At 45.8% G+C, this 17,348-nt stretch overlaps 5 protein-coding genes; 2 read left to right on the forward strand and 3 right to left on the reverse strand.

Moving 5' to 3' along the window:
• Positions 1 to 7,028: 7,028 nt before the first annotated feature.
• GSTUM_00002048001 (uncharacterized protein) lies at positions 7,029 to 9,023 on the reverse strand. XM_002839508.2 has 5 exons: positions 8,758 to 9,023; positions 8,591 to 8,662; positions 8,410 to 8,536; positions 7,786 to 8,321; positions 7,029 to 7,723 (listed from the first exon to the last, which is right to left on the reverse strand). Exons 2-5 carry the CDS (start codon positions 8,604 to 8,606, stop codon positions 7,233 to 7,235), a joined length of 1,170 nt encoding a protein of 389 aa, XP_002839554.1. The 5' UTR covers positions 8,607 to 8,662; positions 8,758 to 9,023; the 3' UTR covers positions 7,029 to 7,232.
• A 1,024-nt stretch (positions 9,024 to 10,047) lies between these two features.
• On the forward strand, positions 10,048 to 12,535 carry GSTUM_00002049001 (uncharacterized protein; the record flags this gene model as incomplete). XM_002839509.2 has 6 exons in its annotated part: positions 10,048 to 10,103; positions 10,161 to 10,212; positions 10,266 to 10,498; positions 10,562 to 11,948; positions 11,998 to 12,069; positions 12,125 to 12,535. 6 exons carry the CDS (start codon positions 10,048 to 10,050, stop codon positions 12,455 to 12,457), a joined length of 2,133 nt encoding a protein of 710 aa, XP_002839555.1. The 3' UTR covers positions 12,458 to 12,535.
• Positions 12,536 to 12,610: 75 nt separating this feature from the next.
• On the reverse strand, positions 12,611 to 13,296 carry GSTUM_00002050001 (uncharacterized protein; the record flags this gene model as incomplete). XM_002839510.2 has 2 exons in its annotated part: positions 12,611 to 12,919; positions 13,012 to 13,296. 2 exons carry the CDS (start codon positions 13,294 to 13,296, stop codon positions 12,758 to 12,760), a joined length of 447 nt encoding a protein of 148 aa, XP_002839556.1. The 3' UTR covers positions 12,611 to 12,757.
• A 1,093-nt stretch (positions 13,297 to 14,389) lies between these two features.
• Positions 14,390 to 15,298, forward strand: GSTUM_00002051001 (uncharacterized protein). XM_002839511.2 has 1 exon: positions 14,390 to 15,298. Exon 1 carries the CDS (start codon positions 14,480 to 14,482, stop codon positions 15,125 to 15,127), a length of 648 nt encoding a protein of 215 aa, XP_002839557.1. The 5' UTR covers positions 14,390 to 14,479; the 3' UTR covers positions 15,128 to 15,298.
• A 392-nt stretch (positions 15,299 to 15,690) lies between these two features.
• GSTUM_00002052001 (uncharacterized protein) lies at positions 15,691 to 16,797 on the reverse strand (the record flags this gene model as incomplete). Its single annotated transcript, XM_002839512.1, has 1 exon — positions 15,691 to 16,797. The coding sequence occupies one exon, from the start codon at positions 16,795 to 16,797 to the stop codon at positions 15,691 to 15,693; it is 1,107 nt and encodes a 368-aa protein (XP_002839558.1).
• Between the last annotated feature and the right edge of the window lie 551 nt (positions 16,798 to 17,348).

Genomic DNA, 17,348 nt, shown 5'->3' on the forward strand with positions numbered 1-17,348 from the left:
ACCGCAGTGGTCTAGCAGTCAAACATCGACTCATGACCATGGCAGGGGTGATCGACGTCGACTATACAGGTGAAATCAAAGTAGTCCTGGCCAACCTGGCTTAAGAGGACTACCAAGTCGAAAAAAGGCGATCGAATCGCACAGTTGATAATTGAAAAAATCAACAAAGAAGATCTGCATGAAGTAGATCAACTGGAAGAAACCACAAGAGGAGACAAGAGATTTGGAAGCACGGACCAAAACCAGCCCTATACAACAAAAAGAATCGAGATTAAAGAGATCACGGCACAAGCCTTTGGATGGTACCATCGAAGGGGAGATACAACAGGAATTCTCAAATGGACATATGAAGACGAAAAAGCAGTTCTAGCAAAAATCAACATCAGCACGGAGCTAGCAATCCAGGATAAGAAATACCAAAGCAAAAAGGGATGGAAAGAATTAGTTCCAAAGGAATACTATCAATTCATGAACCTATTCCATGAAGAGGAAGCTACGGAGTTACCACCTCAAAGACCAGGAATCGATCACGGAATTCAGCTGGACAAAGACGAAAAAACAGGAAAAACAAAAGAAATTCCCTACAAGAAGTTATACTCACTAGGAGAAGCAGAGCTCGAAGAACTTAGGAAGTACATCAAGCAAAACTTAAAGCGAAGATTGATCACGGAATCTTTCGCATCAGGAGGATCCCCAATACTATTCATCAAAAAGAAAGATGGAAAAATGAGACTGTGCAATGACTATAGAGCTCTCAATTCGGTTACCAAGAAAGATCGATATCCACTACCCTTGATTGGAGAAGCACTGGATAGACTGCGGTCAGCAAAATACTTCACCAAACTCGACATCAAGGATGCATACCACAATATACACATCAAGGCAGGAGACGAATGGAAGACTACATTTGCCTCAAGATATGGAATGTTCGAATACTTAGTTACGCCCTTCGGGCTAACCAATGCACCGGCTTCATCCCAGAGATGGATCAACAAGGCTCTCAATAAGTACCTCGACATATGTTGCATTGTATACTTGGACGATGTACTCATATACTCAGAAAATATACAACAACACCAAAAGGATATCAGCAATATCATGACCGTAATACAAGGATCAGGAATGAAGATCAAATCAACAAAATGCGAATTCCATAAGGAAGAAACGTAATACCTCGGATTTTTCATCAATCGAAGTGGGGTCAAGGTTGACCCTGTCAAAACAGCAGCTATATGGGATTGGGCCAAACCAAACAACAAAACAGATGTTCAATGCTTTATGGGATTCTGCAACTTTTATCGAAGGTTCATAGAGGGATTTAGCAGGCTTGCAAAACCACTCTATAACCTAACAAAGAAAGACAAGAAATGGGAATGGGGAGAAACAGAACAAAAAGCATATGATGCAATACAGACGCATCAAACATCGGCACCCATACCGGTTCATTTCAACCCAAACCGAAGGACAATGATCGAAACGGACGCCTCAAAATATGTGTGCTCAGGTATACTATCGCAATAATGCAACGATGGAAAATGGAGGACAGTGTCTTACCAATCCAAGACAATTACCCCTGCAGAGTGCAACTACGATGTTGCAAACAAAAAACTATTAGCGATAGTTCAAGCATTAAAGAAATGGAGAAGAAATGTTTTGAACAACGACCATCAAGTCCGAGTTCTAACTGACCATAAGAACTTGGTCCCGTTCATAACTATAAAAGAACTGAACGATCGCCAGATAAGATGGATGGTACACCTCAGCAAATACAACTTCAAAATCGAATACCGACCAGGCAAGGAGAGTGGAAAGCCAGATACACTCACAAGGATTGCAAGCGACAAACCACAAACGAAAGGAGATGAAAGAATCAAACAAAAAACACGAATACTATTACCAAAAACTTACTTCGGAACAATGGAGGTTATCCAATTCACATCAATGGAGGAAAGGGAAATTGAAAATGCAAATGAGAAAGACGAAACAATTCAGGCAATAAGAGAACCATTGAAGGAAGGAAAAATGGAGATGAAAGGAATTGCTATGGGTTTATGCCAATGGAAGGATGGAAATATGTGGTACGATGGAAAATAATGGATCCCGGAAGAGGAGGAGATAAGGACAGACATCATATGACAACATCACAATATCCGAACGGCAGGACACGGGGGAACAGCTAAAACTACAGAATTCATCACAAGGTCATTCTATTGATCAGGACTGTGCGAAGATGTCATACGATATGTCAAAAACTATGACATATCCCAAAGGACAAAAACGGCTAAACACGCACAACATGGATTACTGAAATCAAACGAAGTTTCCGAACAACTATGGGAAACAATTACTATGGATTTCATCATAGACCTACCAGTATCGGAAAATTGTGATAGCATCCTGGTCATGGTGAATCGTCCGACCAAAATGAGTCATTTTATTCTGGTCAGAAAAGATATCAACACAAGGGATTTTATACAAACATTCTTCCAAGAGGTCTTCCAACTTTACGGCCTCCCAAAAAATATCATTACTGATCGAGGAACACTATTCACATCGGGAATATGGAAGAAAGTAACTGGAGAAATGGGGATACAAAACAGGATGAGCACAGCGTTCCACCTACAAACGGATGGACAAACGGAACGGGTAAATGCAATACTCGAACAATATTTAAGGGCCTACGTCAATTATCAATAAGATGACTGGTACAAGCTGTTATCTATGGCCCAATTCGCATACAACAATGGAAAGCAAGAAACAATCAGCACGACACCCTTCTTCGCGAATTACGGACAACATCCACAAAGTCAGACCACATATCATACGATTAATGATGTGATACCGGACAAAACCAATTTGGGAAAACTACATGAAACATTACAATACGAAATGAGTCAAGCACAACAACGATAAAAGGAACAATACGATAAGCACCAAAGACCAGATCCGAACATATAACTGGGAGATATGGTATAGCTAATACCACGCAATCTCCATACGACACAATCTTCAAAGAAATTGGACTACAAGAAAATCGGACCATTCAGGATACTGGAAAGAGTGGGCAGCCGAGCTTATAAACTCGACCTTCCCCCCTCGATGCGAATATACAACACATTCCACATCTCACTCCTCAAATTACACAATGACAACAAGTTCCCCTCACAAACAATTATTCCTCCCCCTCCGATCGAACTCAATGGAGAACCAGAATACGAGCTCGACGAAATAGTCGATTCCCGCTTCTTCCATGGTCATCTCCAATACCGAGCCAAGTGGACAGGATATTCACCTGAACACGATAAAACTTGGTACTTTACACACAACTTTGAACACGCACAAGATGCAATCTCAACCTTCCACCAGCGATACCCAGCCCAGCCCAGCCCAGGTGACGATCACGTTCAACCAAGACAAAAACAAGCGAAAGGCTTCCATGCTGTTGTAACAACATGAGGGCTGGGGCGATAGCTACCGCCAAACCACACCCACCAGCCCTGAATACTCATTCATGGGGCTGACTGACGAAGAACTCAAGGAAAGGGAAAAACAAGCACAGCATAACGCCATGTCATGGACAGTATACTATGATGATAGTTACCAAACACATTTTGGCGACAAAGAAGGTTCAGGATAGTTCTCAAGAGAATGTCGAAAGTGTGGCCCATGCCCAGACCACGTTCTAAAGCATTGGCAATAATGCTTCAGAAATGGGTGCAGGATGTACAGGGCACAGAACATATCTGCGGAATTCTACCCAAAGAAGGATGAAAGCAGGAAAAGGTTGGAAGGAGAAGATGCCAGAAAGGCATGGTCCGCGAGGACGCAGTCCAGGGAGGGAGGGGCCCAAAACTGCTCAGCAGACATGGAACTGGATGCCAGGAGCCTATACAGGCAGATCCAGGGACTCTAAGAACAACTTGGCCAAGCCGAGGCCACAATTTCGGCAAACGACAAAACGATCGCAGAGCTAAGACAGCTGAACAATAATCAGCGGCACACGATCACGATGGCGAATCTGACTTTAGAATCGGTAAGGGTCAGATGGAGGATGGCAGACGAAAAGTTCCACTAGCTGAGAAGGACCATGCACTCGGCAGGACGGGATCTATTGAAACTGGAAGAAAAAGCCTGATGGGACGCAGGCTTAGGAGGAGGGGAGCTAATGTCACGAACGTGGCTTCGCATAAAAGAGGCTTTCACGTGACACATGGTTATGAGTCACAGGTATATTATTGTTTTACACATATGACTCATTCGGGTTATATGATTTGTCATGTGTGGGATTTGTGATGCTTTCGCACATGGCTCAAATATGAGTCATGGGACGTGCACCTGGTAAGTATGCCTTGCGAGTGTGCCTTGAGGGCAAGCCTTGCACATATGATTTATGTTTCACACATGACCTCATTATGAGGCCATGGGTTTCATGCATATGACTCAGTTGAGTCATATGACTTGTTTATTGTGTTATGATTGGTTTATGAGTTTTTGTACATGACCTCGCTAGGAGGTCATGGGTTTTGAGCATGGGATCACTTTGGTCACATGACTAGTTTGTTATGATTTGGTTTTGCACATATGACCACTTTAGGTTACATGACTACAGGCAGGAAGAATACTATATAAGGAGGCTGATGTGGCCGAGGAAGATAAGTTCTTCACCCTTTGTTCTAAGTACTTTTCCTACTTATTACTTTAACGAATATAAAGCACCTTTACGATCTTTATCTTTATTGCAACGTTATTGTTACACCAAGGAAGGTTCTTCACGAAGACGAGTTAGAGAAAGCTTACGATAGGTATTTCTGATAGAAGACAAAGGTCTTGTACTATCGGTAACGTAGGCGGAGGCCTAGAGCTATCATAAGATGAAGAAAGAAGAAGACACAAAAGAGAAGTATCGTTCTCCATTCCCAAGAACTAATTGTCCAAAGGGGGATTGTTACACCTCCTTATATAGTATTCTTCCCGCTCATAGTCATGTGACCTAAAGTGGTCATATGTGCAAAACCAAATCATAACAAACTAGTCATGTGACCAGAGTGGTCATATGCTCAAAACCCATGGCCTCATAGCGAGGTCATGTGTAAAAACTCATAAACCAATCATAACGCAATAAACAAGTCATATGACTCAACTGAGTCATATGCGTGAAACCCATGACCTCATAACGAGGTCATGTACAAAACATAAATCATATGTGCAAGGCTTACCCACAAGGCACACTTGTAAGGCATACTCACCAGGCGCATGTCCCATGACTCATATTTGAGCCATGTGCGAAAGCATCACAAATCCCACACATAACAAATCATATGACTCGAATAAGTCATATGTATGAAACAATAACATACCTGTGACTCATAACCATGTATCATGTGAAAACCTTTTTTATGCCAAGCCACATTCGTGACAATATCTTTCCTATATCAAATGTTTTTATTTACTTATAGTATATGCTATTTTCACTTTTTCCTCTAGTATTTTTTGTAATAGTCTGGCTAAGCTGAGCTTAGGTTTGTATTTTTTAAAGAAATAAAATAGTGTATTTTGCTACCAGTGGTAAATGTAGTAGCTACAACTGGTTTCTATATTCCCATAATTATTATAGTAATTGTAAATCTAGTTTTTCCACTAATTTTTACCTCCTGTTTGGTCCAACTACTTTCAAGAAAAATGACTCCTTTATCTCTTTTAGCATTATATACCAAACAGTATCTCGGAATAATAATTTACATAATATATCGTAAAAAACCATTATCTTTTACCAGTTGGTACTGACTACACTTATATATAAATCTTCAATATTATGTCAAAATTTATACTTGGAAAAGTCTGTTTTATATTATAAATAATATAATAATATTATATTAAATTAATCAATCCTTAAGTAGCTGATATAAAATTACTTATGCATATTAGTTTTTTGAGTCCAATAAGTTAATATAAGACTCCATATTGTTTCTTACCAATTACATCATACTTATAAGGGATTTTGTCTTTTTCATTCCTCCCGGTATTGTTGCATATAAGGTATCTTTCAATCAACCTATCAATAGTATTACATATTTCAAAAAAAAAAATTTAATTTATCATAATATTACAACACTAACATTATCCAACAAAATGAACCCAAAATATTTCTTCGTAATACTATTCTTCAATTTTCACAAGTTTCCCAGCACAAACCAAGCCGCGGAGATTCTCAAATATTCTCCGACCGTCTTTTTAGAAGTACACAGTTCCCTCTCTACCTTGCTATGAATGCAGCTATTATAATATCCAAAAATAAGTTTTATTATTATTTTAATATTATTATCGAAGGCCAATGTGTACTGTCAGCTTCTAACATGACCACACTCGGGATATCATTTTTACTATACCCTATGCTATAATAATATAATAATATTATTATAATATAAAAATCTATTGCCACCGGTAGGCACAAAACCACACGAGTGAGACGTCATGACTCCCGAACCAACCACCCCGCCAGATCCTCAACGAATCGTTCCGGAACATTAGCCTAGAGAGCCCCCCACCCTGCATCACCTCTCCTTGTGCTTTCCCTTGCTGCGGGAAGTAATGATATGATAGCCGAGATATCCTGTCATGGACCACATAGCCTAATTCCACGCTTAGCCCTGGGCACAAATATGAGAGGAGGCGGAGGAGACCTGGCGATTTTTTCTAACTCTTCCTTTCGACGAGTGATGTCCAATGATGACTCCTTCTGTGAGGGTAGATGATTTTGAGTGTGGTGTTGAGACCCCAGCCTTGACATCCAGGGGGGGCCCGCCCGGCGGAGATTACTGCTTCGTGGCTTATGCAAGGACTTTTCCAGGGTTTCCCACGTGCTCAATATCCCACGTAACGGGATAATAGTCGAATACCAAGAGTGAGTGGGTGGATAGATGTAAATCTGTTGCAAAGATACAATTTTTAACCTTAAGGTATGGGACCCGAAAAGCTGCGCAATTGGTCAACCATGACGGGAATGGCTTCGCGAGCACAGTACAGTGGCCTTGGTAAAATTAAAAATGGGGTTTTTTTTATAGAACAGCACTAACTAGCTTAAATGTGAAGAAAACCGTGTGACATTCCACTTCAGTATACTCGCAAAAACCCCGCCGGACCGAAGCTGCCCAATTCGAAAACAAGCTGTTCCAACCCAAACCTCTAAATCCCTACAAGTATATTGAAAACGAATAAAAAAACGGTGGTAAGATTTACGAACTCTTGGATCCACTATTATCGGCATCCACGACCTCCGAATCCTTGACGACTGGAAAGGGTACAAGGACAAGGTCGATGTTGCCCCACCACTCACTTCCAAACTTTCTGTACCAGTCGACGGTAGCCTTTAACCCCTCGGCGAAGGTGGTCTTCTGTACCCAACCTAAACTCTTCAGCTTGGTAGCATCGACAGCATATCTGCGGTCATTGAAAGGACGATCAATGGTGTGCTCGACAAATGAATCAAAGTCGACGGCAGGGTCATGGCCGAATTGCTTCAGGAGAAGCGCACAGAGCTCCAGGTTGGAAATCTCATCGGTGGAACCGACATTGTAGATCTGCCCGATCAAACCCTTGTGAAGGATAGTATCGAAAGCATCAGCAGCATCGCCAGCAAAGAGATAACGACGGGTGTGCTTCCCATCACCGTGGAGGAGTAATTTTTCACCACGGTGGAGGAGGCAAGAGAATTTAGGAATGACCTCTATGCATTGATAGAATTCATTAGAAACCCAAGCATACATGGCTAGGAAGGGATTGTCTTACTCTCCGGGAATTGGTGAGGTCCGTATACATTGTTGCTTCTAACAATGATGACAGGGAGCTTGAAACTCTTATAGTAGGAGTGCACCAACATTTCCGCAGCCGCCTTACTAGCAGCGTAGGGGTTGGTGGGGGCCAAGATGCTCTGCTCAATCAGATCTTCACCGTCCTCGTCGACCTCGCCATATACCTCATCTGTGGAAATGTGGATGAATCTCTTCAACGAGCCATGATTCTTGGCACACTCGAGCAATACGTGGGTACCATAGACGTTGGTCGAAGTAAACTCATAAGAATTTCCAAACGACAAATCAACATGGGATTGCGCAGCAAAGTGGAACACTGTATCAATGTTGTATTTACGGAAAGCATTCTGAACTTCCTCAGGAGAAGTGATATCGCCATGGACGAAGGTGAAGTTTGGGGCAGTACTCAGACAACGAGTATTGTTCAGAGAAGCGCAGTAGTCAAGCTTATCATACGAAATGATGTTGTACTCCGGATAAGTGAGGGTAAGATGGCGGACAAGCCAGCAAGCGCTAATCCATTGTTAGCTCCCAGTCAGTTGGAGACCCTCGGGATACAAAAATAAAACAATGGATACAACAAACGAAAGGGCCGACAAACATGAAACCAGCTCCACCAGTGATTAGGATGTTCTTCGCATCCTCGAGGGGGGGAAATTTGGTTGCTCCTTTGTAGACTGGAGCATCTCTCCAGATGCCAGTATCCTGAAAGTGACGATGAGTGACAGCTGGAAAGGGCATAGTTAGAAAAAGCAATTAAAACAGCAGGAATTTCAGCTCACATCTGTTGGGTACCATTTTTTATTAGCTGGATAAGGTGGTTTGTGCTTCGGGGAAGAGGAATTTGGGGAAAGCTGATCAAAGAAGTTTAGAACCAAGTTAGCGGCACTGCATCCTCAATAAAAAATAAAGGGCCAATCCTTAAGGGGGGTGGGGGGGCGAAAGTCACCTCCAAAAGGGCCCTGAAGCTTAAAAATACACAGGAGGGAGATTTACCAAGGCGGGTACAGGCCGTATAAGAATAGCGAAGAGAGAATACCAGTACTCGTAATCACGATTGAATCAGAGGGTGTTGGGGACGCAGAGAAGGATGGAAGAAGAGGAAGAAAGAAGAGAGGGGGTGTGAGAGGTAGGAGAGATAAGTAGCTGGCGCAAGGAGGGTAGAAATTTTTAAGGAAAAAGGAGAGGACCCCTCCTACTCTTCCCCCCCCCCGCGTATCCGAGCTAGATAAAGTACTTGTACCATACACGATGAGATCGAAGCTGTGGGCGACAGCCTACTGTCACAACCGAGCGGCAGGGAGGAGGTGGGTTCACGGTACTTCAGGCATCAGGAACAGAGCCAAGCAAGTATCCTGCCATAACGAGCCTAGCGCTTATAGATTTATGTGTAAAAGGCGATTGCATTGGTGAGCTTTAATGTAATTTATTATCCTTGTTCGCCGATCCGGTGAGCGGTGGACTATCTTACTTGTACAGTACAAGTACTGTACTAGCACTCGAGTACCCGTACAGGAGTTTCACAGCCAACATGCCCCACCAGGTTTCCCATTGAAGCACAAAAAATTTTTTTACCAGGAAGGAGAGAAATGAGAAGCAACCCAGGCTGAATATTAGTGCAGCCCGTTTTAGGGGCTGTAGCAATGCGGTGAGTTGGTAGTCAACCATACGAGTAGACTATCGCCCTGCCTCATCGGGAATCCCCAGAGGAGTAGCGTCTGAACTACCGTATCCTTCCTTATCCTTAGGCACATCATCACCGAAGGACACATTGGCCACCCCAAGCTACAAGTACGAGTACTTGTAAAGTTTCATCTGGCTACTTCCTCCGCAGGGGGGATTATCCTTTTCCATATAAAAAATGTGTCCCGCGACAGGGATTAGAATACGAGTTTTGGCCCTATGAAGATGACGGAACAACGTTGGGACAGGAGTGCAGCTCGAGTACAGTACCGTTAAAATTATGCCCTCGATCGGAAGTCGTCATCTTATGTAAGCGGCGCTTCTATCGCGCCAGCCACCGAAAGCAGGAATAACTTGGGTTCTCATGCCTCCCCACTTTCACTACATTTGAGGGTAGGTAAAGCACTTTTCCCTATAACTGGTACCGCGCGTGTTCTTCCCGAAATCGCCAGTATCGCATGATAGGGCGAATTTAATAGTTCTCCTCCCTTCATACCGGTAATTCACCACCCATGTCCCTTTAGCAAATAATAGGGGTTTACCATGAAGTCTCTCTATGCTTGTCAGCTTTTGTTCCCCCTCCTGGTATTGGGGAAATTTACTCCAGAGTAAGTGTATAGTATCATAGCTCCATTCAACATTGTCTGCACCTCATTAACCTTAGCGTAGAGATCTCCTGAGTGCGCCCCGACGCGGGGAAGCGGTCCCTAATAAATCAGGGGTAAGTTCGATCGCCTATGATCCACGTGCCCGTCAATTGACCAATTTTGACAGTCACTCGCCATATTTCATCTCTCGTCCTACTCCTTCGATACTCACAGCTCAAGCTCCTCCTGGAACCTTCTAAATCTCGGGGACGGTGATACAACTATACTTTTTAGCGACCCCACAGTTCAGGAAGTAATATGGCTGGACGATGAACGCTTGTTATACATTAATGGGACAAACTCCGATATCAAAGGAGGTTGTGAATTGTGGATCACTAAACATTCAAAGCCAAGCGAAGGGTACGGTAATATTCATATCATCCTGCCCTACAAGCCATGGATAGGCTGGCTGACCTCTATTAGATACAAGGCCGCCTCGCTTCCCGCATCCGTGTCTAACCTAAAGGCCGTTTCTCCCTCTGATAAATCGGTAAAATTTGTTGTATCGGCATTAGCCTACCCCAATGGCACCATATATAACCCGGAGTCCGCCCCTAAGAAATTGGATACCGGGTTGACTTACGAAACTCTGTTTGTTCGTCACTGGGATGTTTATGACAAGCCTGAGAAGTCGTCCTTGTTCTCTGGTGTCCTCTCGTTTGACGATGACAAGTTCAAGCTTGAAAAGGAAATCAAGAACTTGATGGCCAACGCTGATGGCACTATTGAGGCGCCAATTGCACCCTTTGGGGGTGCTGATGATTTTGACGTCTCCCCAGATGGTCGAACCGTAGCCTTCGTTTCAAAGACCCCGTATCTCAACCCAGCAAACTATACCCAAGTTTTGGTATATATTGTTCCTTTTGATGGCTCCTCGAAGCCTAAGCCGATCAATATCGAAGGCAAAGACACGGATGGAAACCCTCTTCCTGAAGGTGCTGCATCATCCCCAAAGTTCTCACCAAATGGCGGCGCATTGGCATATCTCCAGATGTATATTAACGGGTATGAGAGTGACCAGAATAATCTCTTCATCTATATGATGGATTCTTCGTCTATCACTGCCCTCTGGAAGCCATGGGATTGCTCCCCCAGTGGGCTTCTCTGGTCAGGCGATGCCAACACTATATACCTTACTGCCGAATCATATGGGCGAGTCAGAATTTTTGAAGCACGCATTAACGATGACACGCCAAAAGAGATTACGGCTGAGGGAAACATTGTGGCCTTGCATCTTCTCCCCTCTGGCGACTTCCTGATCTCTCGGAACTCACTTACCTCGTCTATTGGCTATTTTGTCTTCAATCCCTCCTCAAAACGCTTCAAAACTCTACTTCTTCCCACCAAAGTAGACCCCCAGCTTGCCGACCTGTCTAAAATCACCGTCGAAGACTTCTCCTTCGATGGTGCAGAGACTAAGGTTCATGGTTTTATCGTGAAGCCTTCGAACTTTGACCCTTCAAAGAAAACTCGACTTGCTTTCCTCATCCACGGCGGTCCTCAAGGGGCATGGACAGATTCTTGGAGCACCCGTTGGAATCCCGCTTTATTCGCCGAAGCTGAGTACATCGTGGTCACAGTAAACCCAACTGGAAGCACGGGATACGGACAAGCTTTCACAGATGCTATTCAGAACCAATGGGGCGGACTTCCATACATAGATCTCGTCAAATCCATGGAGTACCTGGAAAACGCAGAAGAATACAATTATATCGACTTTAACAGGGCAGTCGCACTGGGTGCAAGTTATGGTGGCTACATGATCAACTATATCCAAGGGATGCCACTGGGGAAGAAATTCCAAGCCTTAGTATGCTATCCCTTATCCTATTCGTCACTACGATACTTACTTAAGACAGGTCTCCCACGATGGCTCATTCGCACCCCAAAACATCTACTCAACTGACGAGCTTTACTTTCCCCAGCGCGAGGTAATCGATACTCTAGTATCCCCTTTCTCCCGCCCCTATCGCTAACCTTGCAAAGTTCAACGGCACCCTCTGGGATGACCCTGAGAACTACTCAAAATGGAGCCCATCGTCCCACATCAAAAACTGGGGAACTCCCCAATTTGTGATTCACAATGCGCTTGACTTCCGTCTACCCATCAGTGAAGGTCTATCAGTATTCCATATCTTACAATCTCTAGGAATTCCCAGCAAGTTCCTTACATTCCCCGACGAGAACCACTGGGTTTTGAAGCCAGAGAACAGTTTGGTTTGGCACAGAGAGGTACTGGAGTGGATCAACAGATGGACAGAAACGAGGGCAAGCAGAGGGACCACTCAAACCGTCCTCAAGACTCGGGAAAAGCTTTGAAGCCAAAGAGATACACCATGTCTCAACGAAGTCTATAGTACAAGTACACTACAATCAATTAATCAATTATCCAATCAATAATTCCACCGTCGTTGCCCCGCAAACTCCGTGTATAATATTACAAGGTGATGATAAAAGAGAAACTATCCAACAACCCTCCCAACCATCTTACCCAAAACCTCCACCTCCAGCGCGGTAATCCCCAGTGCATCGATCCCCTTTGTCTGGGACCCACCCGTCTTGATCTTGTAATACCTCTTGACCTTTTCAACGTCCACAACTCTCTTTGCAACCTCATCGTCATAAACCTCCATAACACCCTCCTCGCCAATCACTCTCCGAATATTCCCCCCCACTTCCTCCTCCTCGCTCCAGTACTCCCCCTTCCCATGCGCAATCTTGACAGCAATAACATCCTTCGTCTCCTCCGTGACGCCAAACTTTTTTATACGCCTCTTTAATCTGTTCCCCCCCATACACACACACACACATTTCCATTAGCCCGCCTGCTTACCATTTCCTCCTCCAATAAAGCAAAAGCGGAGGAAGCATACATTATTATTCCCTCCCAAGCAATACACCACCTCGCTATGCACGTTCCTAGTCCTCCGCTTGCCACTGACGAGTTCGTTGCGCACAGCCTGGAATACCGCGGCTAGCAGGTGCGTTGTCGAGAGGATCACGCTGGCGTCCAGGAACGCGTACTCGCCGGATGGTGTGGCGGTGGAGGAGGTGAGTTCCTGCTGGAAGGTTTTGAAGGCGGCGGGCTGGAGGGAGGGGAGGTGGGTTATGTGGATCTTGTGAGGTGGGAGGTGCGGGAGGGTGTATGTTGTCGTCATTGCGGTGGTCTGTTGGTTGGTTCTGGCGGTTCTGGAGATGTGTTGCTTGGGTATGATACGGTATCAAGGAGGGATGGTGGGGTTGTGGCTTGGCGGTGGGATATGGTAGACTGGTGGATTAGCGGTCATGGGATGTCACTCGATTTGCGCTTTCACTTTTTGTTTGTGGGGGTAAGCTCTTGGCTTTGGAGTATGATACCGCCGAGAGCTGGGGTAATTAAACAAGTTCCCAATTCCCATCTTTGGATGAAAGTTGGGGAGGAGGATCATCCGGGAGGGGAGGGAAAAAACTGGCTTTCGGCCCTCTGCTGAAGAAAGTCAAGAAGGTATAATTGACCCTAAGTTAGGGCACTACGAGAGGAAACTCCAACGTCCCGGCATAAGTCCCGATTACTCCAGCCCACATGCTAGGAGACTGGGAGTTAGTATCATAATAATTATAGTGGAAGGAGGATATAGTATAGAGTAATGGGATTCTGTATAAAATGGCTTGGCCGCGTATATCGAGGTTACCTGGTCAGTTCCCTAACATGAACTGGCATACCAGTGGGCCCACATCTGCTCTGGGAAGTGTACAGTGCTGTACTGGTACAGTGCATGTAAAAATACAATGTTGATATCCCGGCTGAGAGCTCCTCGGCAGCTTCTCATGCAAAATCCCTGCAGAATGTCAATCTACCAGTATCCCCTCTTCACAGCCCCCGACCTACTGTACCGTACATTGTATGCAAGGACTTTCTCACCGCAGACAGTTTCCCCCGCCGAACTCTCCGTGTTTTGGGATGAGTCACCAAATATCGAGCACTTACCCCACACCTAAACTCCACCCCCAACAATAGAGTCCGATGGACTCGACATAAAGAGCCCCAGCATATAACCATTTTGATAAGTCCAACCCAGCAGATCCCCACAATTGTGCAAGTTCCAAATTCGCAATGGCCCAATCGGCGACCACTGCTAAAGACCATTGGTCTTCAAAGGTCTATACCGAGGAAGTAGCACCCTTCGTCGCAGAGCTCACGACAGAAATTGTCTCTCTCCTCGACCCCCAACCAACCGGTATCCCTTCCCCCACCCTCTTTCCTCCCTTCCAATCAACTAACCCCTGTAGACAAAATCCTTGACATAGGGTGCGGCGACGGCGTCCTAACCGCGCGCCTATCCCGACACTGCTCATCAATCCATGGCATCGACAGCTCCGAAAACATGCTATCCAGCGCAAGAACCCACAATTCAACTTCAAAAACCACATACACCCACCTCGACGCCACCCACCTCCCCAACCCCACAACCTCCGCCATACTCCCGCCACAAACCTTCACAAAAATCTTCTCCAATGCCGCCCTCCACTGGGTCCTCTGCGTCCCACCCCCCCCAACGCATTGAAATTCTAAAATCCCTTCATAACCTCCTCGTCCCCTCGGGAACCTTCGCAGCGGAATTCGGTGCCCACGGGAACTGCGCGGAGGTCCACACCGCCCTGATCGCCGCACTCGTGCATCGGGGCGTCGCGGTGGAAGTGGTGCGCGAGGCATGTCTGTGGTGGCTCCCGACCGAGGAGGAGGTCAGGAAGCTGTGGGGTGAGGCTGGGTTCGTCGTTGAGAGCTTGCGGGTGGAGCTTCGGCAGACCGAGCTGCCGCAGGGGGATATTGGGGGGTGGGTGAGGTTGTTCGGGAATGCTTTTTTAGAGTTGGTGCATGAGGGTGAAAGGGAGGGGGTTGTGAAGGAGGTTATGAGTGTGCTCGAGAGTGTTGGTCGGGTGGGCGGTGGCAGCGGGGTTTTTAGGATTAATTATATTAGATGTCGGATTTTGGCGAGGAGGGGGGTGTGACTATTTCTTTTTCTTCCCCCTATTGTTTTAGTTGTGGGGATGGTGGGGTGGGTGACGGCTTGTGGAGAGGTGGGGGGAAGTCAAGTATGTTTAGAAAGTGATGTTTGTCAATCACACCCCTGTGACGCAGCGGTTAGCGTGTCGTTCTTATACAGAGTATTCTCCTAATTGGGAGAACTTGTATGCTAGGTTATGCGAAAGTCGTGAGTTCGAATCTCACCCGGGGTACTTTTTTGCCTTTCATTTTTTTTGTAAGGGGGGGGGCCTTCCTTGGGTGATGATTTCTGATACGGGATTTTGTTTATCTAGATCGTTGGTTGTTGTGTAAGTTTTTTTATTCCTCCTCGAAGGGCAGGAACGGCGGTGGGTAGACAGGCGGATTGGTGTCTCAGAGCTCAGTGAGAGTCAATAAATTGCGTGGGGAAGCACTACAACTGACAACTGTGGTCTAATCTATAGAAATTGAACTATCGTACATGAATGGATAGCAGTGTGAGAATAATGAGATCTTATGATAATGCCCTAGCAAAGCTACAAAGTAAAACTAGACTGTAAAAAGGCTCTTAGCCGTGCAGATCCTCCCCGAGCCCTGGACACCCCTCCATCTCCCCATCAGGATACTGGTACTTGCACCAAAAGCAGTAATTGTGCTTGCTTCTCAAATGCGCCACAATCCGCTTCAATCTCTCTCCAACCTCCAAGGCCTCGAACTCCGCCAACTCCTCATCTTCGTCAGTCTCATATTCAGCTCCATCCTCCACCATCATTCCAAAATTGCGAATCCTACCGGGCGCAATCCCAAGCGCGACTTTGTCTTCATGATCCAGCTCATGGTTCCTATCATATCCAGGTAACCTAGGCAAATCCAGACTCTGCAACATCTCGTGTTTCATCTTCCTTCCGCGCTCCCTCTCCTCACGAGCTTTAACCAGGCCGCGCCAGAATACGTTGATGCTTTTCAAGGGTACACTCCGCTGCGCATTACCCCCGAGATTATCCTCAGTATCCTCAAACTTCTCGCAAACCTTCTGAGCGCTGAAAAATTGGGCCTCCATTCTTGCCTCCCTAGCTTGAATCCTGACTCGCTCTCTGTACTCCTCGGGATTCAATTGCTCAACACCAATACCGGCCGCGACATCCTTCATCTTTTCGCCAGTAGCCTTCTCTAACCCGATCCCTGCACGATCTGACTTCATGCTAACACCTATAGGTTCCAACCTCGCCCCGTCCCCACCATTTTCCCACTCCTTCCTACCGAGCCCACTACCGGGGGTGAAGCCCATCTTCTTCATCATTTTCAACCCCTTGTTCGCACCGGCGCTCTCGTGCCAGAGGAGACTTTTGGTGAGCGCTTCGTCACGACTCCGCCCCCCGATACGCGCGAGTTCGGCTTTGGACTTTGGCTGTGCGAGTTCGGCGGCGCGTTGCTTGCGCTTTAGACGCTCTGTGTAGGACTCTGGTCCAGTCGGGGTTGGGTCTGGGATTGTCATGTTCATGTAGTCGTCCTCTTCGGGAGTGGGTGCTGAGGGTAGGAGCTTGGAGGGGGGCTGTTGTAGTGGGTTGTGGGGGGAGGAGAGTGGGGCGGGTTTGTGGTGCTGGCGCTTTGGTGGGGGTGGGCTTGCGGGGGAGGAGGGTGAGAGGTCTAATGGTGCACTGCGCTTTAGAGACATGCTGGGAGCTGTAGATCGTTTGGAGCGGTGGAGGAGGTTATTTGTGTAGAAGTGTATCAGGCGCTGTCTGTTAGGGTGGGGAAGGGAACACTCAAATCAAGAGGTCTTCTTTGCTCCAGAGAACGAGGTTGGGATGCGGCTCAAGTGATGGTCGGTTTCATCCGCTAGTGCCAAGATTTAAGGGTTACACAAATATTCCGAGATTTTGACATGCAGTCAGCTTGCCAGCGGTTCCACAGTAATTCTTGAGAACCTTGAACAACATTATCACACACCCTTGGGGTTGAATTGGAGTTCCTATCATACCCCACTGAGTTGGGATAGTAGAACACCGAGTGGATCCCTAAAAATCTAAAAAGCACAATTCAGAAATACTTGTAGCCCTGGAATTAATTTTTTTTACAATGTTCGATCAAACGACCGTTCATTTCCATACCCGGTATCATACCTCTCCTACCCTCGGGACCCTCTACAGTACCCCAGGTCATATAGTAACCCCACTATCGGTAAAGCTTGAGCTGACTTTTTCCTGGATCTATGCGGGGAAAAAG

Source organism: Tuber melanosporum (genome assembly GCF_000151645.1).
Source record: "Tuber melanosporum whole genome shotgun sequence assembly, scaffold_360, strain Mel28".
NCBI classification, from domain to species: Eukaryota; Fungi; Ascomycota; class Pezizomycetes; order Pezizales; family Tuberaceae; genus Tuber; species Tuber melanosporum.

What these genes read in the sequence shown, in the direction of transcription:
- GSTUM_00002051001 (XM_002839511.2), top strand. Translation starts at nt 14,480, where the DNA reads ATGGCATCGACAGCTCCGAAAACATGCTATCCAGCGCAAGAACCCACA.
- GSTUM_00002048001 (XM_002839508.2), bottom strand. An exon ending in ACTGGTGGAGCTGGTTTCAT is followed by an intron (nt 8,322 to 8,409) that starts GTTTGTCGGCCC and finishes ACAATGGATTAG; the next exon opens with CGCTTGCTGGCTTGTCCGCC. An exon ending in ACCTCACCAATTCCCGGAGA is followed by an intron (nt 7,724 to 7,785) that starts GTAAGACAATCC and finishes ATCAATGCATAG; the next exon opens with AGGTCATTCCTAAATTCTCT.